General features: G+C 43.2%; 1 protein-coding gene across 4 annotated transcripts in view; it reads right to left on the bottom strand.

Annotated features, from left to right (window-relative positions):
* The window catches only part of rhbdf1a (rhomboid 5 homolog 1a (Drosophila)), a 41,549-nt gene that overhangs the window by 7,725 nt on the left and 11,387 nt on the right, over positions 1-22,437 (bottom strand). The window contains exons 1-6 of one of the 4 annotated variants that reach the window (XM_015948568.3): positions 18,010-18,781; positions 3,126-3,263; positions 2,871-3,010; positions 2,356-2,463; positions 416-629; positions 45-251 (exon numbers count right to left, since the gene is read on the bottom strand). In XM_015948568.3, coding sequence (XP_015804054.1) covers positions 45-251; positions 416-629; positions 2,356-2,463; positions 2,871-3,010; positions 3,126-3,242 — 786 coding nt within the window. In that variant the 5' untranslated portion in view covers positions 3,243-3,263; positions 18,010-18,781. Of the gene's footprint in view, positions 1-44; positions 252-415; positions 630-2,355; positions 2,464-2,870; positions 3,011-3,125; positions 3,264-18,009; positions 18,782-22,437 lie in introns of those variants that run through there. The other 3 variants (XM_015948567.3, XM_015948569.3, XM_015948570.3) reach the window with 3 other exon arrangements.

The raw sequence follows: 22,437 nt of genomic DNA, 5'->3' as shown, positions 1-22,437 counted from the left end.
GCCACATCTAGCATGCTGTTGCTTTTTCTGCTCCTTTCGTTCACCTTGACCAGTGCTGCTGCGGCCCTGAAGCTCATCTTTGCCACAGATTCCCTCTTGCGTCGGCGAGGCAGCCGGTTGAGACCTGAGCGGGAGCTGGTGAAGGAGCAGAGGGACGCAGCTCCCGGAGTGATGGGGGTCTGAGGCACGCTGTAGCCATCCACTTCCTCCACCATTCGAAAGGCTCTTCCACGCGCCAACGGGTCCACAATCTGGAGATGAATGAAAGCTCTAGTTACCAACACAAACAAGAGCTTGTGGTCATAATATACTGTTAATGTGTTTAGTTATACAATTTCACAGTGAAAACACAAGTTTGGGCAAAATTTCATCTAAAAATGGAGGACTGGTAGCAGAACAGCCCCTTTCTCTTTACCTTCTGCATTCCATGTTGTGAGGAGGGCACATAGAGAGGTGGGGGGGTCTCAGTGCTGGTCAAGGAGATGTTGTCCTGGCTCGGCAGATCCATCTCCCGGATCACCTGTGGTTTCAGCTTTCCATAGCGCATGCTGCAGTGTCGCAGGCTTTTCCTCTGCCATTTCTGGGTGGTGTCTCCGTCCTTACTGACCCCAAACCAGTCTGCTGTCCCCCTAATGCCACCAACACACACCGGTCAGGTAATTCACCAAAAACGGCTAGGGCATCTCACTTTTCAGAGGTGATTGCTGAAATATGGTGGGTTGTAAAACCACATTTCCCAGTTGGTACAAAGATGCTAGATGGTGCAAATAGTGTGCAAGAGAGGGAGTGAGTGTAGGCATGATTATGCATGTCTTCTTTCTACAGAAACACTCACTGTCTCAAATCCATGAAGAGAAAACAAAAGTCAGATTAGACGAGTTCTGATGCTGTAACTAAATCAGATTTAATTTTTCTAAACTGGCCCCAACACACACACATGCACGAACACACACACACACACACACACACACACACACACACACACACACACAATCACACATACGCCCACACACATGCACTCACACAAGAACACACACAAATACACACACACACGCACACACACATGCACACACGCACACAAATACATGCACACACGCACACACAAGAACACACACATGCATGCATGCACGCACGCACGCACGCACACACACACACACGCACACACACATGCATGCATGCACGCATGCACGCATGCACACACACAAGAACACACACATGCATGCACGCACGCATGCACACACACACACACACACACACACACACACACACACACGCACGCACGCATGCACACACAAGAACACACACATGCACGCACGCATGCACACACAAGAACACACACATGCACGCATGCATGCACACACACAAGAACACACACACACATGCATGCATGCACACACACAAGAACACACACACACATGCATGCACGCACGCACACACACGCATGCACGCACACACAAGAACACACATGCATGCACGCATGCACGCACACACAAGAACACACATGCACGCACGCATGCACACACAAGAACACACATGCATGCACACACGCACACAAGAACACACACACACACACACACACACACACACACACACACACACACACACACACACACACACACACACACACACACACACACACACACACACACACACACACAGTGAGTGGAGGCCTAATGAGCCCCAGAACAGTTACTGCTCCCCAAGGTCAGGAAGTGGAAGTTAAAACATTCTTCAAAGGAAAGCTCAGAAAAGCGAGACCGTTTCTTCACTAATTACAGGCTGCAAAAAGAACGGTACGAGTCTCTAAGCCCTCAAAACACCCATCAGCACGGAGGGAAGCAGCTGATGCATTAGAATAAACTGTGAGCCTGCTTGTCAGCACCAACACAACTCTTCCAGGAGTCTGATTATTTACCCTGACCTAATAGCAGGCCATCAGGTGTGGCATGATATCTATCAACTGCTGGCCTGGTTCACTAACAAGCACCATTACACGGCTGCAACAACAACTTGTGCTGGAACCATTTAAACGAGTTTTTAAGGAAATAAGAGACCCCTCAAACAACCAGGATGAGTCTTTGTACCTCTGAAAGAAAAATAAATAACTTTGGGTTTCATGTTCTCTTAAGACTCATTTACAGAGTTAGCCTGACCGGCCAGCCTCATGCTTCCTTATGGGAAGTAGTTCTCTGTGCAGAATTAAGCAGAGGACGAGTCTGGCAGGCCAGGCTATTACAGAGTAGCCTTTGTAGTGAATGACTCAGAAGCAGCAACCAGTGACTTAGGAGAACATGTCCTTGTTTACTATAGTGGATAGTTTAGGTGTCAATGAGACCTTGAAACTTCCTATCGTACCTGAGCAGAGTTCTGGAGAGGGAATGGTGCTTCCTGGTGCTGCGCCGTGCAGCCCGGTGCCCCTTAACGGGCACAGTGTTAATCCTTTCAAAGTGCACTCTCCTGCTGCTGTGACCCAGGCAGGACAGGGTGGGACGACAGGACAGGGAGAAGGAGAAGAAAACAAGAGACAAAAACAGGAAGTGAAACAGAAAACTGCAGCTGGGCAGTGCTGTCATCATGCAGAGGAAGCAAAGCGGGTTTTCATCAGTTTCTTTGGATTTGAAAAATTAGTAAAGTCATTGAAGATTAGATTGCAACAAGAAGCTAATCACAAAGTGTTGTGACATTTGGAAAAGAGCAACGAGAGACTGCAGTAATCAGGAAACTCAATGATGGGCACAGGATGTCAGAGCTATACCAGCTGCAAGCTGCAGTCTGACACAGATATTGGTGTACTTATTCAATCTCCCCCAGGTGAATTAGAAATTATGTTTACTACTTTAGGTCTCAAGTGGTTTTATTGTCCCTCCTACCTCTTTATGGTCTGAGTAATGGATGACTGGCGCTGAAAGACAGGCCGCCGGGTGTCAAACAGGTCACGTGGTGGAGACTGGAAGTGTGAAGGCTCCACCGGCATGCTGACGCTGCGGAGGAACCCCTGCCTCTTCACCGGCTACACAGGAAAGCATGCATTGAGCGAATGTAAACACAAATCACGCCATACAGCCAGTGACAAGGGTGATAAATACTGAGAGAGGCATTCATCAACGGAGAGGGTGAGAGAGCACCTGAACAAAAGTAGGAGGCTCGTCTAGTGACATCTGAGCTGTGGGAATGTCCAGCCTGAGCCAGGGAGGTTTCTTCCTCTGCAGGCTGCTGGTGCTTTCCCGCCGTGGTTCAGCCATGTCTCACCCCAGGCCTGCCAGCTACACACAAAACAGGCAAACACTGTAAATACCTTTCATTAATAAAACACGTTTGTGTGGAAATACAAAATGACAAACAGAAATGGAGCTGATTTGTGATGCACAACAGTTTCACAAGAGGGTGCTAAGGTGCTTTTTTTCATCCATACAGATTTCTGCAGAGAACAGTCTCCAGCTGTTAAACACGCCCACAAAACACACAAGTGCCTTTTTAAAGCCATTTGTGACTGTGTTGGTGGGTGAGGAAGTTTGCAATTTTAACCATAATCCCTTAATTCTCACTTCAAACCAATCCTAGCTCCTGTTGGTGGTTCAGCGAAGCTCTGTTTCCAGCAGACATTTAATGATGGTTCCCATGACGAGGACCACAGAAGGAGTAGAAAATACACAGCCAGTCTGGAACTGCAGCTTTTTATTGTGCCACCATCTAACCTCACTTTCCTGAGGTTTTTGCTTCCTGTCAGTTTTTCTGAGCCCGTCTCGTTCCACCTCAAGTCAAAAAGCATCCTTAAAAACCACAAGAATGGTGGGAAAAATCCTCGTCCCTCTCTCACGGTAATTCTGTGTCATAATACCATCATATAGAAATATCTCATTTGATCATTTATTACAGCAGCAATGCCCACCAGGTCACGTACTCACTTCTCTGATTTCAGCTTTGAAAACAGCCAAAGGCATTCAGTGACCACATCTGTTTCACATTGGCATTTAAATGCACCACAGGCTTCTGTTTTAGTCCATGTGGTGACGGGAAGCCTTGTCGGTGGATCTCAGCAGAGGCGGAAGGAAAACCTCACGCAGAGGTCAGCAGGGGTCACAGCCACTGTGACAACAATTCAAGAGGGTCTGAATCACCCCGACAGATTTACATGTCCAGCCTATTACAACACTGGTATGAGTTACTATAGCAACAGGAGAGAGTTTTCAGAAAATGCTAAAATCTCAATTCCCCTTGAAGATGTTACTGTCCAAATATTTATTTTTATGTAGCGTGTCTTGGTCTTGTGCATCCTGTTGTTCAGTTTAAGATGTTAACCAATGAGAGGACAAACAGAAATCATAGTTAATCAAAAGCTTTCAAGTAAAATTATTTTCATTTGTATTAACCAAGTTTTTCTTTTACAGATTTGATGTTAAATAAATCTAGAAACCACCACCTACTTAAAAGGAGACAAATTCTCACTTACAGTTTTAATAGTTTTATGGTTGGTACAAAACTCTTTTTTTTTACTACTTTGCACAGAATCCCTCTTAAATAAAGCAATTTCAGAGTTCTATTATAGACATTTTCAGAACCTTCCAGAATGAGCCATTTCTGGGCTCTGTCACTTAAAGCCATTTTGGCTCACATCTTTAAAACCAACTGCCTGTAATTGTAGGCATTATAGACAAATGACAAAAATGAATATGATTACTTATTTATTCTTTTCTTTTTCAGGTTTTGACTGATTTTTCTTTCTAGTACAGCAAGGGCGCCCCCAAGGGGTGGCCATGGCCACCCCTAGAAAATCCCCCCCAAGGAAAATCCAGTGTTAATAAATCATCCTAATGTTCAGTCAAGCCATATATTGATCTTGTTTATTCAAGACATAATTGTAAAACAAAATAAAAATAATACAATTAATGAGAAAAGAAATAATCAGAATAAAAAAAAATACATATGTTTCTGCTGCTCACATTTTAAAAAAGTTTTTATCTCCATAGTTTTTTTTGTGAACACAGCAACACAGGTGAATAAACGTAAAAAAAAATACATTTCTAAATTAAATTTGGATTTACATTTTAAATAATTGAAATGTATTTTTCTGAAATATTTGTGTTTGTAAAATTTAAGTTAAATGTTTTGGATACGTACTGTTTTTTTTATTTTTATTTTTTAAATACAAACGAATAAAGGAGCAATGCACATCACCACAGGCTAAACTCTCCCAGAGTTACCACAAGGACCAATTTGGTGTGCCACCCCAAAAATTTCTTTGCCCCCATATGGCCACCCCTATCAAAATTTTCTGGAGGCGCCCCTGTATTACAGATGTGGTTCACTTGTTTAATCAATACATTTGTAGTGGTCTCTAGTAAGAATGATTGCCTTGTAAATCGTACTCTGGGGGAAAAAAGCTCTGGTGCGCATCAGCATAACAGGGGGTGGGGTGGGGGTGCTAAGCTGCCCAAGCTACTGCCTGGCACCGCCCAAGGAGCCACATCAGAGTTGAGATTCATAGCCTCTGATTGGCTAACACCAACGAGACTCTACTTCTGAGTTTGTTTGCTCTGCAACATGGATGTTTTACCTCCACAAAAGACATTAGCCTGGAGGAGTTCTGCCGTAGGGTGGAGTTGCTAAAGCTAATGGTTAGGTTCTACTAGCCACGACTGGACGCTAAACCAACAACAGTCTTCTCTGTCATGAGTCACCCTATGGGTGAGTCCATGAATGTTAAGTGACAGTGTGATGTAGATCTGTCAGGCGTTTCACATCCTAGAGTTTCACCGTCTATATTCTAACAGAAGCTGATGCTGGAGATCGGTGTAGCAGACTATTTTAGAAAACGGGTTTTCAGCGTTTCACACCTTTAATAAATAAAATGACTTTTTAAAAATTCATAACTACATTACAAAAATCTAGCGTGAAACATCAGAGAACTGATTTCTCACAGTGATCAGTTACCAACATTACCGAAATACAAATGTGACACCGGCCTCACAGCACGACTTATTGTTGCAGCAACATCCTGCTCCAGGCCACTTTTGACTAACATTTAATCACTTTTGCTATTAGTTCCAACAGCAGGACTCCTGATATAAAGCAGATCTGTGACGGAGGGGAAAGAGCATCTGCTTAACATCACAAACATCCAGCTCTAATTTCTCTGACTGCTGTCTATAGATTTTGCTTATCTAAGATTAAAGAAGGTAGAAGTGCATTTCTGCATCTTTTAAGTAAAATAAAACCCACACACATACTTCAAATGAGTTGAAACCAAGAATGTGAATGGATGGGACAACGATATCAGATAGAATTCACTTGATGATCTGGTAGAGCAACCAGAACATCATTCTCATCATTGCAAATGAAAAATGAAGATTTTAACAGGCATCTGGTGAAACCCGGACACTGAAACATTCAAATAAACCATGCAGCCATTGTTACAGTCCCTTAAAAAGTCTGGTGACCACTCGGTTATAAGCGTGCTTGGTGACAGCCCAATGGAAACCTCCCACCTTCAGCAGACAGCAACGCCGACCGTCTTGGAAGTCTGTCTCCTTCCTTTCTCTCTTGTCCTGTTCCAAAGTCAACATGGCAGCAAAACTGGCATTTTCCTGAAACTCGTGTCTGAGGAGGAGCTTAGCTGGAACAGTTGGTGCAGCCATCGCTCAGATGTGAGCAAAGCTATTAGAGATTTCCATGCTTTTCTCTCTGAACATTATAAATCAGATTTGAGCGGGTGTTGGACTCGATGCTAGTCCCTGTCTGAGAAAAACTAGACATTACAGGCAGAAAGTCCTTCAAGATCTCCTTGGGGACCTCAGACTTTGGCAAGTATCCAGAGAGAAAGATTAGTTTTTCTCTGATAGTAAGACCTATCCAGCTTTATGTTTCAGAGAGGGAAAAAAAAGTAATGGCTTAGTGATAAAAGACTATTTCAACTATTTGTTTACTGCCACATGAGTGCACCACAAGGTCTCACCTTACTCTCAGGGTGCTTGTCCTTTGCCTGTACGGCAACAGTTAGAAGCCTGTAATAGTTTCCCACATCGTTTACGTGCCCTGTGCTGATTTCAGGTCTACATTCTTTTGGCCATGCCCTCATCTACTTTCCCAAAAAGATTTGTTTTGACACAGAGATTCACATCTAAAGAGGGAGCCCATATATCCACAACCCAGCTTTGTAATTCTGTCTTTCTGCTCTGTGTGAAGAAAACTAACACCTCCCACTAGACCCATGCACCACTTGCACTGCACTGTGGGCCTCCATTGCCTCTCCAGAGTGCATTAGGCAGCAGAGAAAAGACATGCAAACAAAACAAAAAGGACACGCCGACATCTCTGCAGGTGCAGGGATGTTCAGCGGGTGATGAAGACCGGGGCTGACAGGCATTACCAGAACTCTCCGGCTGCGTCTGCAGAGACAAAATCTATGGCATTATATTCTTCACACAAACTCAGGTCCAATTAAGGTTTCTGTGCCACAATGTCATAAAGGTCAAGCAGGTAAAGAGGCAAAATTCAATGAGTAGATGCGCACATGTCACAGGTGACTGTTGAAGCAGACCAAATCACACTTTTTGCATCCTTTGTGCTGTCATGTGGGTCTCTACTTTCTCTATAAACATTCCAAATGTGAAAGAAAAAAAAGTCCCGCCAGTTTCTGTCAGTTTGGTTTCAGGGTTGGGTGGGCGTGGCCAGCAACAGCTTGTTTTGTGACAGAACCCTGACATGACTCAGTCTGGAAGGTACTGAAAAAGTCAAGAATAAAACTGCTGAAATTGTTATGCGAGACAAATTTTGTGCAAAGAAATTCGTGAACATGTTTGACTACATTTAAGTGTGAGTGATATGACAAAATGATTTGTTATGGAAAAATTTATGTTTATTAATTCTTGATCATGGACTAAATCAACTGAATGTTAATGTATTGCTCTATGTCTGCATGACACACACACACACACACACACACACACACACACTATGCCACAGTTATAACTGTTTGACTTGCTGTTTATTATCTCCTTTTTCTTTCCAACTACAGGGAAATGGGTTATTGATAAACATATTGATAAAATCCATGACATTATTTCTAGCAGGTTATGAGCACAATGACAATCTTCCAATGAGAGAGGTGGCAGGTAAATTGACAAGGACTGTTTCTGTCAGGACTGTTTTAAGTGCGACACACTGGGAACCTGATGATTGCTGTGAATGTGTGTTCCTGAGATCACAGTTCAGTAGGTCTTTTGTATATTTATTCTGTGTTTGTCTTCATAATCCATGTTCTTGTTCTTTTCTTACATAGTTTAGTAAAAATGATTTGTTTACCTGACACGTTTCAGCTGGTAGCTCTAGCCATCATCAGAGATTGCCGGTGATGGTGGCGTCACTTCCTTTTATCTGCAGGCAGCAGAGGACGATGTCGCCCTCTAATGATCCAATACTCCATCGTCTCTGTTCATGGTTTTGTGTCCACGTCTCCTTATTTCCATCCCTTCATTGATCTGTCTTTTGTATTTTTGTTCTGTTTTTATGAACCGTCTCAGTCCATTAAATGATTTTCTCTTGTGTAGTGGTCTGTTACGGCCGATTTCTTTATTATACTTTCTGCTTCTTATTTGACTTGTTTCCCTCTCGCTCTCTCGTTGATGTTCTCTTATTTGTGTTTAGTTGACATCCGGTTTCTCTTATGCATGTTATACTGCAGAGTTTGCATGGGATTTTATATATTATATTCTTCAAACATGTAGACACACATTTGACTAGTGAAAGTAAATACTAACCACCTGTTTGAAGAATTAACATAGAAAACATTAAAGTGACAGTGTGTATCTTTCCTGGCGATAGGGGGCAGTAGATACCTAAATCATTGCAAGCAAGCAGCATTTTTGTTTTGCAAACCTAACCAACGGATGCTCATTAGGGTCAAAAAGTCCTGGGGAGTGCAAACTTTTGTAAAATAACGAGCAAGTCAGACTCGCTTTCATCACTGGCAACAAGTGAAGGGGTACCTGTGTAAAACAACATTTATGAATGGTGAAAGTTTTGTAACAGTTTGTTACAAATCAGTAAATGCATTTTGTCCTCACGGGCTCCCGTAGAAGGAAACATGGCATCTAACACGGCATCGCCCAGAGACTTAGACCTGCTCCCATGTATTTTAGACCTGGTTTTGATGGTTATATGTTACAAAGCTGCCAATATTTTTCAACAACTGGGCATCATTTACCGTAAATCCTCTAATATTAGCCTGTATTTAATGAACTGCCGGGTATCATATTTTGGCCGGTGTCGGAGTCGGCGGAGGTGAATAATGGCCGTTTTTTTATTGTGGCCGGGTGGAATGTGGTAACAAGCAAGTACGGGGGGCGGTTGTGTCATCGTCTCACTTTTGATTTGCCAGTGATAGACCACGAGGGTAACTTTAACTGTGCGGAGACGAAGAGGAGGCAAAAATTTGATATCAAATTCAAAGAGAACGTGCTGATTATGCTGCAGAACACTGGGGAGCAGTAGCAGGGGTTGTATGAACTAGTCACTAGTCGACTTCACCGCTCTATAGTGACTTTTTATGCCTGTCATCGACTAGTCGCTGTCACGTGATAATGACCAGCAAGATGCAGTCCACGGAAAAGACAGCAGCCTGCTGTCAGCAGGTGACAAGCTCCTGTGTGTCAGGAGGCAACGCGCTGTGCCAGAGCGCCGGTACGACACCCGCCGTGAAATGGACATTTAACCAAATTGTGACGTTTACCCTCTTGCTATTTAACATTCCCCTCACCCCCATCCTAACCTTAACCAGCTTGTGCATGCAAAGCTCTGATTGTTGACGCGCTCCAGACATCTGCGTCCTGAGCACGGCCACAGTAACATTATCAAATCAGGTGTTGCCACCTCAAAAACTAATTTAACACGCAATCGTTCATGTCGGCTCATTTCCTCTAATGTTTTCTGTCTTTTATTTGTGCCTGATGCGTTTCGCTGCTGCGGACCAGGGCGCATCACCCGTTTTGTCCTCGGTGACGCACCTAACTGATGTGGCCAGCGAGCACTCCGCTGTTTTTGTGGTCGGTAGATCTTTTAGAACTGCAGTTCAAAGGTAACTCATAAGGTGAATATATATGAACCCAGGTAGCAGTTTCTCTTTAGGACTGAGAGGAGATGCAGGAAGATAATAAACAGGCAGGACAGAAAAATAGTCAGATAAAACAAGTTAGTTTTTGTACCTGCTGGTTGCAACAAACAGACACCATTGAAGGTAATCAGAAGTGAGGAACAGAAAATGAAATAATTATTTTAATGTTTAGAGCAGCAGGAACTCTGAGAGGCTGCAGGCGCATCAGTGAGTTTGCGGCCGCTGCGCAGGGGGAGGGGGGAAAGGGCTGAAGCAGAAACTATCGTTGTTAAAAGAAATGTGTTTAACTTTGAAAATGTGGGTGCAATTTTAACTCATTCACTGCCAATGACGACTAAAGTCGTCATTTGCATTTTTTTACTGTTTGAGCTTTGGAACGAGCCCCCGCGCTGAGAGAACAAACATCTCAGCCCTGAAGCCGATCTTCATCCGCATACGTCACAGATCACATGATCAGGAAGCAGACCATCCATGTGTTTGGAGATCGTTTTGGGCCGTTCCTGTAAAAAAAAGTGAGGCGCGAACCGAAGAAGCGTCTGCCGATCACAATTCAACAACGGATTATGAAAGAACGGATAACGCTCGAAACACACGGCTTCTTCCTGATGTTAGAGGTGAGTCTCCTCTTTGTTTAGGTTGTTTTGGCATCGACATCATGCTAGCGCGCAACGTTCTGTAACTCTTAAAAAAACAGTAAAAACGGTGAGAAACGCTGGCAGCGAAGGCCGTTAGTGATCAGGAAACGGCTGGCGGTGAATGAGTTAATTGTCAAAAACTCCAGCGAACCATTAGTTCATTTTGCTCAAATAGAAATTGAGGCCTGCCTCTAATTCTGGTCCTCCTTCCAATAAAGGCCTGGAGCTTGATGAGCTTGAGTCAAATACAGGCCCGGGCCTGTATTAGAGGATTTACGGTGATTCATTTTCAACAACATTTTGTTGGATATTTCCAGAATTTAAGTATGAAATTTCCTCTTTAAGTATGAAAGTCCTAAAACATATTCCTGCATTCTCCAGATCTTGCCTATGCCATGCCCACATTCCAGCAGATCTCCGACTGAAATAGAAAGCTAAACTGGCAGAGCTGGAAGCCAGTATGCAGCCGAGCTGCTGCGGACAGGAGCTGTCTGCTGTTATGTGTGACTCCGCTGGGGAAGGACCAGTGTAGCCACCATTTGAGTGGGTTCAGAAAGCTGCATCTTCCAGGCTGACGGAGCCCAGAGAGCTCGCCAAGTAGAGGTCTGCTTGCTTACAGATTGTTGAGCCAAGATGGCCAGTGGAAAGAAAGAAAGCCTGTTTAGCATGCAAAGGCAGGATGGATGACCTTGTTAATCCGTGTAGTGGGAAGTAAGAAAACCTCATTCTTAAGAACTGTACGGCTTCCTGGCCTTAGTTAGGCTTTTGTTCCTCCTTTCAGTTTCTTTCTCTTTTCCTGTGCCACTGCTTTTTGATTGTTGCTCAGTTAAATTTTTTTTTCAATTAGACGTTGCTGGATTACTTGTAATTTAGAATTTTTATGAAACGGCAAGGATCCCATAACTAGGCTTTAAAAGCTGTATAACCCATGCAGGTTTCAGACTAAAACAATGGCATTTAGGTCACTGAAGGTCTCCCACATACTCCGACTGTTAGTCATTCAATGCAAATGCTTCTTTTATTGTCTTTTATGTTGCACTTCATGCTTGGCTTAACATTATGAAAACAAGGAAGGAAGGCTGTGCTCCCAAAGGGGTTTTCTACAAGTTGTTCTGAAAGAGAAACTATAAAATATTCCATATAAAATACATTTAATTATAGATGTAGAATAGGAGTAGCAGTTGTTAAAAAGAATGAGACAAAAATACATGTGCAAATTATTTATGCATACAGGTACATTCATTTAAACACAGATATAGTTGCACACTGAAAAGGTGACTTTTCAAAGACTTGATGATTCACTCTAAATCTTAGATTGAGAAGATAAACCACATCTAAGCTAGTCTATGTTTTTATTGATGAAGTATTACTATGATGGTATATATATATATATATATATATATATATATATATATATATATATATATATATATATATATATATAGTGAGTGGTAGGGATGCTCCGATCACATTTTTTTGCTCCCGATCCGATTCCGAGTCATTTGATTCTGAGTATCTGCCGATACCGAGTCCCGATCCGATACTTCAGCAATACAATATGATGGGCTGCATGGTGGCGCAGTGGTTAGCACTGTTGCCTCGCAGCAAGAAGGTTGCAGGTTCGAAACTCGGCAGTGGCCTTTCTGCGTGGAGTTGCGTGTTCTCCCCATGCATGCGTGGGTTTTCTCCGGGTACTCCGGTTTCCCCCACAGATCACAACATGCCCTATAGGTTATAAACTGTAAGTCGCTTTGGATAAAAGCGTCTGCCAAATAAATAAACATAAACATAACAATAAAATAGCAAGAAAAAAGGGAGACTGCACCCAAATTGACCTGTTAGGTTTATTATTATTATTATTATTATTATTATTATTATTATTTATATGACTGCATCCAACATGATACCATAAGAAAGTAGAAACATTTTGTTAGTGCAGCAGCACTTCAAACCAAGTAAACAAAATTATCTCTTTGTAGCTTATCAGTGGTGCAACAATATGTAAACAAATTAGTTTTTATAGAAAAGTAGAAAAGGTTTGTAAAATAACTCAACACAATAATAGAAGTTAAATTAAAGTGCTTACCTCCACCTCTAAGAGGTAGTTGCATAATTTAGTCAGGTAACAAAATAAAATACATCTTAGGCCTTTGACTGACTAGTTTATTAAAACGAACAAAAGATATGCCTAATCAAAGTGGTGTACGAACTTCACCGTTCAAGTATAAAACATCAACATCAAATTGCAAAGAACTGGTAAATCACCTCTTCCATGTGCTCTACATGGAGCTCAACTTTTACTTTAAGGCTCCCAAATAAAGTGCAGTTTAAAATGATTCCAAACCGCTGACATTTTTGCTCTCCTGGAGCGAGACGAGCATTAACCTGCTCGCTAACTGCTGCCTGAATTCCACGGTCCGCTTTAAAACGTGTGACGTTACGGCTGCCGTATGGTGTTGTCATGTCGCTATTGAGGAAGTGAAACTTGGTACAAAATTATGCCATTGTTATTCAATTTGAAACTCAAGATTGATTAAAAATGTCATGCTTGTTGTTTTATAAGGTTAAATCCGATCTTTAACACCCGATTCCGATCCTTTAAAAGTCACGTGATCGGGCCCGATTTCCGATCGCGTGATCGGATCGGAGCATCCCTAGTGAGTGGGTTTATGATCAAACCTTTAGATATGGTCATTGCAGGTTAAGGAAACTGCGGAATCTCGTTTAGTTTGTGATAACAAAAACTAAAACTAAAACTATGCTAATTCTACAAAGAGAGCTAAATAATATTATATAAAAGAATAATAATAATAATAATAAAAGAAAACTTATGGAAAACTACTAAATATCTAATGAATCATGATAGACATTAAGGGCTTGGCAAGAAAAGCAATTAAAGACGTAGAGCTCTAATTTTGATTTAGATTTTATTTAAGATGTAAATGTATAAATGTCTATATGAATTCTTGTAAATGTGATTATTAAAATGTTGCTTATTGATTTTGTTTATGGTGTATGTGTTCAGATGTTTATTTGGATTTAGAAAATGGAGATATGTTAAGGGACAGGGCAAGGAAAAGCTTGGAGCTTCTCCCTATTCGCCTTTAAGGACCAAAGAGGAAACTCTAAAAACCCTAAATAATGAATTTCATTTTATGTTTGATTTTAATTTGTCTGAATGGTCTGAAGTGAATAAAAAAATGATAATCTCATTTTAGCCAGGATAAATTATTATAAAATCAGTCAATCTACTGAAGACAAATTCCTTGTAAATGTAATTTTACTTGGCCAATAAATCTGAAATCTGAATCTGAATCTGGTCTTTTCTACAGGACAGACATTGCTTTCTCACATCACTGAGACTCATGTAGAGTAACCACAGCTTGGAGGGCCGAAAGCCAGACCTCTTACTCCTCCCTTAGCTAGAGAGGTGCAAGCCACAGCAGATCAGGTGTGAGAGTCAGCATCCACAATGATAATAATGAGCCACTGATATCTGGATCACATGTTGTTGATTTAAATGCAGCCACAGCATCAAAACTGCCATTAGTTTCTTTACAGTGAGCATACACTCATTATTTCAATAAATCTGCTGTGGTCTGTAGTATGAATGTAACCCTTGTGAGTCGCTTTCTGTGAAAAAATAAAAAATAAAAAACTCTGGCTCTCCTGTTTCAGGAAGTAGAGTATAGTTGGAGGAACTCATTAATATGCATTATTTGCGAACATCTTATCTCTGACAGCAAAGCAACTCTTCCCCACCTTTGTTCACTCTTCTTTTTTTGGGTTAAAAATGCTAAATTTATGTTTTATCTCCACAAATAACAAAAGCCTGAATGTGTTTCACCATGTTGTGGAGCTGCTAATGCTAATGGTTAGCTTCTACTAGCCGAGGCATGCTCTGTTCTCTCTTATTCTGAATTCCAATTCAAAGAAACCTTTTGTGGATGCAGGCCAAGGTGGGTGTGACATACTGGATAGGGCTCCACGCTAGCGCTGGGTCCACTCTGCCTAGATGGGGTAGGGAGTGTTCCCATCTGTATAGCCTGGATTTTTTTCTGTGTGCGACCGGTCATCTTTTTCAGTCCTCTTCCCAAGGCAGTCGGCTTCAGGCTGAACTGGTCCAACACACCCACTGCTGACTGATTGGCTGGCTCAAATTCATACCTACCATTAGGGGGAGCCTTTGATTGGTGGATAGAATCAGCTAGCAGGGGCTTCCAGCGTGCACAATTCATTATCATTCTGGATACTGAGGAGTAAACATGCCTCTGACTGAAGCCCTCTCTTTTTCTCTGTCTCTCTGAGGAGCACTCACACACCACACACACACACACACACACACACACACACACACACACACACACACACACACACACACACACACACAGTGAGTGGAAGCCTAATGAGCCCCAGAACAGTTACTGCTGGTCTTCAAGGGCTGCAGTCCAGCACGTTTTAGATGTTTCCCTGCTCCAATACCCTTAAATCAATGACTGAATCACCCGTTGAGCCTGTTGATCACCGGCTGATTAAAATCAGGTGTGTTTAAGCAGGGAAACAAATAAAACGTGCTGATTTGTAGCCCTCAAGGGCCAGTCTTTAATACCCCCCCCCCCCCCCCACACACACACACACACACGCACACGTAAATGCACAGACAGCGCTGCTGGGCTTCAGCTGTGCCAGGACAGACACAGCAGAGCAGGATGCAAAATCACAGTCAGAGTCTCCAAAAGCAACACCGGTCATCGCCGCCTTTGTTAAATTGAACCCTCCCACTGTCCTAATGGGTGTGACCCCGCGAGGAAAGTTGACCATTGAGCAGGGTTGATGGTTTATCCCTTGAGGGCCACGTGGCAGGGGTGAGGTGGTGCTCACTCCTCTCCCCTGCTACATGGACCCAAGGGATAAACCATCAATCCTGCTCAATGGTCAACTTTCCTCGCGGGGTCACACCCATTTGGACAGTGGGAGGGTTAAGGGAGACACAGCAGACTTCTCCGCGCACATGCTTGGAGATGCGCTCATGACATCACTGATATCTTCGCACCAATTTGTTTTGCCAATTTTTGGAGACCGCCCATACGCTCAGTCATGTCAGTCACGCTAAGTCAAAAAAACGAGTGTTGAGGGTAACTCTGAAGTGCCTTTTTTCCCTCCCCCTGACTCTATCCTCATATAAACTCTCTTGATCTATTACGGTAGCGCGACTCAGGTTGCGAATGACCACAGTCACCAATTCTTGTCATGTGTCTATGTATGTATGTCTGATCTCAGAATTGTGTGTACTGAAACTCTAATTCCCCTCTGGGATTAATAAATATTTTTGAATTGAATTTAGAATTTTCCTAAGGATGTGTGTAATCAACACGGCCAGGCTGGGGCTGACTACGTGGAGTGGAGTATGGCATTTAAAGCGTGCCACAACCCGTGCACGCGCATTGGGTCCACAGCGCGCGTGTGAACGGGACTCGCGAGCGCAAATATACATGGCAGCGCGCGTGTGAACGGGACTCGCGAGCGCAAATATACATGGCAGCGCGCGCGTGAACGGGACTCGCGAGCGGAAATATACATGGCGAGAGGTCATTTGTGCACTGAGAGGGAGCAAACTGTGTCTGTGAGCGCACAAGGATGTGCACAAGTGACAAACCTGCGTGCGAGCGTTGTCAACGAGCACACGGCAGAGGAAAACGTGCGCGCGCGGCAGCCTCTGTGCGCGCTCGGCAGCCTCTCTGCGCGCTCGGTTTCTGACTCCTGCTCGCTCGGCTGTAAGGGCTTTTGGCACTCTGGAGGCGTGGCCTGTGGCAGATCTTCTCTGTCCTCTGATTGGTTAGTTTACCCCGCACTTTACCCTCTATCTATATAAAAAAGTCTGATATTCAGTAGTTGCTGGCATAGCTCACCTGGGGGAGTGGGTGACTCTCGCCCCGGAGGATCCAGGTTCGAGTCCGGGCAAGGAAAATGCAGTAGATGTCATGCTAATTTTTCTTAATTTCAGGTATTTTACAGTTGTGACCGTTCAACTGTCATTAAACGTCCAAATGTTTGCTGGGCAGTGTTTTAAAAAGTGCACATAAGCTAGATGGTTTTAACCATATAAAATTACATTTTACACTTACAATTACACTTGTGCACATCCTTGTGCGCTCACAGACACAGTTTGCTCCCTCTCAGTGCACAAATGACCTCTCGCCATGTATATTTCCGCTCGCGAGTCCCGTTCACACGCGCGCTGTGGACCCAATGCGCGTGCACGGGTTGTGGCACGCTTTAAACGCCATAGTGGAGCCAGCCCCAGCGTGGAAGGGGGTAAAGAGTTGTTTTGCTTTTTCTGACCTGAGCGTTTCCCACACGACTAATGCAGGAGATAGGGGTAGAACACCGTTTTCACATTCAGCATGTGTGCCTAAACATATTTAAAAAAGGATGAGTATACGTTTCTCATTGAAACTCCCCTTTATATTTAAATTGATGACTATAAACATTTGACTTCATAATCAAACACAGTGGTGTAAAATTACAAAGGTCCTTATGTCTGAGGAGTACCTAACTCCAGTAGAAGGCCTTTGATCTTTATTTATTTCTACAAATCAATAATGAACAAAATTACAAAGTGACAGATATTTTATTTCAGCGAGCAAAACTGAAACCAAGAACTGCACAGACAGAGTGCTGATGCACTTCGGCACATTAAATTAGGATTATTAATTTAACTTCATCACTAATATTTCACCTTGCTATTAAATCAGTCACTTCATGTCAAGAACTGTAATGTGTGTTTATCAAGCCCAGAAGGGAAAAAGTGCGTGAGAGCCTTAAAGTGAAGTGAAACTGAGCACCAGGAAAAGCAGCAGTCATCTGGATTGACCCTTGAGACATGTGACAGTCTGTCACACCAAACCAGCTTTTACGGCATTAAAAAAGTACACAGAGACAGCAGAAATACCCCCGTTGCAGCTGACCCTGAGATCAAGTGTCACAGCAAGCCAAGGGGATGGGCGGGTGGAGCTGCCGACTGGTGAGGTGGACAGTGGACCTGGACGACGAGCCCATACCAGCTCATACTTTCCTCGTGTGTGTTTGCCACAGATCTTTAACTTCTAGAATATTTTAACAATGCTGACGTAACCATAAAGCTGCAGCGGTTCAGATTTTGTCACATTTGAATGAAGTCGCACGCCAGCTTCACTCGCAATCACACCTGTGTTTACTAAGAGCCAGGAATACGAACGGCTGACATAAACATAAATGGCTACTCACCAGCAGCATGAGGTTTATTTATAGAACTGAGAGGCACGTTCCGATGAAAGCGAACCCATCATAAAAACACAGCCTCATTGCATCGGCTCTTTCCAATTGGGGGCTGTTTTCTGACAAAAATACCACCACACCTCCCGAAGACTGTGCTCACGAAGCCAGTGTTATGGAACTGAATACGTCTCCTGATCTCTGAAAACGAAACAAACACCATCTGGGTTTGCAGTCGTGCATCCCTTCCCCTCCCCATCACACACTTCTAGGCAAATACAGTAGCTAGAAAATGTGTCTTATATTATTTTATCAGAACGGGACCTGGACTGTGCAGTAATATCCTGCACAGGAAATCAATATGAAGGAGCGGTGCGGCTGGCTATACCACACAGAAACAGCCGCGGAAAATACTTTACCTTCATCATATTTACTGACAGATATTACATTAGCTGTTCCTTCCCTTGGCTTAGCTCTAACTTTTCTGCCTTTCTTTTACTGTGAGGAAAACATAGTTTTACACATGTAGCTAATTCAGCACTTGAATTATTTAATCATTCTGCACAGGTAAATTATTTACAGCGTGCATCTTACTGGGGCTACTGTGTATGTACAGGTAGCTGCACATGGTACTTAGCCAAAGCATTTCTTTTTCAGAGCAGCAATCGTGTTTCAGCTCACTACTCAAGCTAGTGAAGACTATGCTGGAAAAATAATACATCTGTATTATATCTTGGTGTAGAGCTGTGTTGGTGTCTCTAATCTTCAGGAAGCAGATGACAGCAGAGACTCCCTCACCATGATATATATATATATATATATATATATATATATATATATATATATATATATAATCCACACAGGCCAAGACGACAAACCGTGGCTGTTAGATCCACCACACAGTTTAACCAGTTCAGTGCAAAAGAGTCTGGGAAAAAGTTTGTTTTAGATGCCAGCTGCTGAATGTGGGACGTGTTTGTTTACCATACAGGCTTATCATCAACTTACTAAATCTCCAACTGCTTCTTGCAAGGGTGGGGAAATCCAGCTGCTTCCAAGACTCGCTGTGTAACTTCACACTGTAGCATAGATGCCAGCACGGACAAATTATGGCTTAAGAGAGGTTAATGAAATTCGACAAGCGTGTGAGGCTGTCAAGGACCTGATCTGATGATAAAAAGATGTTCAAAGTGTAACGGAGCATCTGTGTCTATTTATTCTTTTTTTTCACAGGAGATTAACTATTTGGTGTGGCCCTCATAAATCTGAGCAGTTTTTGCAGCAACGTTCAAGTAAGATATTACATAAAAGATTTCGAGGCTTATCATATTTCAGAAAAGGGGAAATTTAAGAAGATCACATTTTTGTTACCATCATTAGAAGATCAATGATATGTTATCATTCCCACTAAACCTACAGTATCCAAACCTTGCCTCTAATGTTAACTCTTCATTGCTAGTGATTAAAAACTATACGTGTGTGTGTGTGTGTGTGTGTGTGTGTGTGTGTGTGTGTGTGTGTGTGTGTGTGTGTGTGTGTAGGGGTATTAAAGAAGGGCCCCTGAGGAATACAAATCTGCATGTTTTATTTGTTTCCCTGCTTAAACACACCTGATTCTAATCAGCCGGTTATTAACAGGCTGAACGGGCGATTCAGTCATTGATTTAGGGGTGTTGGAGCAGGGAAACATCTAAAATGTGCTGGATTGCAGCCCTTGAGGACCAGAAGTCCAGACTCGTGACCTGAACTGAACAGTTCCCTCTAGGGTTAGCAGGTTTTTCATGGAACGCACTAATCCTGTTAAAGAGGTGGAGATTATAAAAATAGGTGTATGAAATAATAGGATGCATAAAACAATCCACTGTATCCAAGCAAGTCATGCTGTTTGCAAATCTTGGTTTTCCCAAATGCATCCATACGTTACACAAGTAACCGTTTGTCCACAGAAGGTCTGACATTCTGTTGTTAAGTGAGTAAGAGGAGAATCTCTAAGAGAGCATGCCTTGACAACATGTGACCCCATCTAAATAGTTTCCAGCATGATATCAGCCTGAATCAAGCTCACAAAAGGCTTCATTGTATTGGCTAGTGTGGACGGGGCTGAACAAGGGTCTTTGTGCAATCTGATCATAGTCACAAAAAAATAAGCAAGAGCAGGATCAAGTTTTCATTCCCTCATCAATGGAAAAGGTGGACTAAGCAAATTCCCAGCTGAGAACATTTCTCAGGATGAGAGTTCATTTAATCTAGGTTTAGCAGAGACGTCATCTGGGTGTGTGAGGGATGGGTGAGGGATGGGTGAGGACAGAGACTTTTCCATCAAGTCTTTAAATACTACAACCTCTCAAGTCAGTCAAAATGATTAAAAATAGTTCACAAAGGACCCCCATCAGATCATGTCACATCCTCTGTGTGAGACCATGTAGTGGTTCGGTTGCTGCTTGTGTAAATGGGGAGCACTGGAAGGAAGGAAATGCAGATCAGAGGTGGGGCGATGTGTAAATGAAGGCAGGAAACACGCTGCAGACCAGCAGCATTCTTGGTCTCCAGCCCTCACAACCACGGAAACAACATGTGTCTGTTCACATGCACAGGAACACATCCACACGGCACACGTAAACATACACATCCCATCTCTGGCCATGATGAGGTGTACGTGACCGAAGAGCAAAAATAAAGTCTCATCCTCCGCAGGCCTGCTGCACGCTCCTCCTCCGTAGATTCAAGCTGACATGTCCGTTTAAACCAGCTGCTGAAGTGTGGCCTGTAGTGGTGGGAGAATGAGAATTAGCCACATTAGCATGGATGTGGGCAAGAGTAAAGATGTCGCCAAAGCTCAGACGATTCTGAACTTTTCAAAGTCAAACTGTGTTGTAGAGGAGTTGTCAAAAAGCGGATCGGAACAGAAGGTTGTGTGAAAACTAAAGCCCATTCACACTCAGCCGAGATCCAGCTGTTTTAAAGAGAAGTCGGTACAGAACAAGTAACGAAAACATGTTTTTATCCTTTCACTTAATAACGCCTAACAGCCATCAGCCGGCCAGGTCAACAAGTGCTGCTAAATATCTCTGCAAGGATGTAAAGGAGGAATTTGTGTCAATCAGAAAAAGGAACAATATGAAAGTAGCTGAGATGCAAAACAACCTTACTACTGATTAAACACAACACTGACCAACAATCCCTACAGTAATTGCCCACTACCTTCTTGGCCATTTTAAACTACAGTTATTGATGGTTGACAAAGGTTTAGTTCATTTGGTCAAATCTTTAAAACAACATTGTGTCTCAGAATTCAGATTGTGTGGAGTTAGCTCTAGGCCTGTAGACGTGTTAGAAGCATAGTAGCCATCTACTCTTCCTCCTCTATCTGTTTCCTCTTCAGCACATCCTGAGCTCCTTCAGAGGAATCTCCTACCATCTTTATGCAGATGACATCCAACTGTACATCTCCTTTAAGCCCCATGAGATGTCTAAGCTGCAGCTGTTACACACCTGCTTAGACTCTATCAAAACCTGGATGGCTGGGAGCTTTCTACAGCTGAATGAAGATAAGACTGAGATCCTCATCTGTGCCCCAGACAAGCTGGTTCCCAAAGTCAGAGACTCTCTTAGTCAGCTTGCTTCTCACACCAAAACCTCTGTCAGGAATCTTGGCGTGACCTTTGACCCAGCTCTCACCCTGGATTAGAGCCCTGCACTGAAGCCCTAGGCCCTCGGGTCGGGCTTCGGGCCAACGACTGTGTAATTACCTCGGACACGGGCCGGGCGCCTTTATTTTTAATCGAATTCATTAAAAAAATTGAAACACAAACGCAGCAGCAGAGCCCTGCGCGGGACTGTTTTCTTCATCCCGCTCCTGCCCGCTCTCGCTGAATTTCTGACCATTACCACCTGAAACTGCAACGTGTGTGTTACACTCCCGCCCGCACCCGTAGCGTGCATGTCTACTCCCGCCCGCAACCGCAAAACTCGGAGAAATTATTACCTCACAATAAAAGAGATGTATCGAGTTTGCGTCCTGTCTGGTCCTGGAGAAAACATGTCACAACCCGCGGCTCTTCCATCCATCTGATGCGGCTCTCTGTGCTTGTAAAATAATGAATGGATATTTAAATAAAATGCTTTATATTTTACTGAATTAATTTTATATCTGTAAGTCAATTCTATGTAAAGATTGTCTGCGTAAACCTGAACAGGCCCAACCCGGTCTTACTGTGAGACCGGGTTGATGGGTCACGCTTGTGCGTAATCATAGGCGCTTTCTGAGCTGACGAGATTCTGGGATTCTCCTCAGACGGCTCCAGGATGTGACGCCACATTGGAGACAGGAACAAGCACTATTCAGCTAAAGTTTCACAATCAGGGAACATTTTCTAAGTGACAAGTCTCTCTGAGAGACAGGGTTTGGAAAACACTCACTTCAGTGGGAGGAACCTTCCC

Source organism: Nothobranchius furzeri, chromosome 5 (assembly GCF_043380555.1).
Source record: "Nothobranchius furzeri strain GRZ-AD chromosome 5, NfurGRZ-RIMD1, whole genome shotgun sequence".
Classification (NCBI taxonomy): Eukaryota; Metazoa; Chordata; class Actinopteri; order Cyprinodontiformes; family Nothobranchiidae; genus Nothobranchius; species Nothobranchius furzeri.
This window is presented reverse-complemented; position numbering and strand designations above follow the sequence as displayed.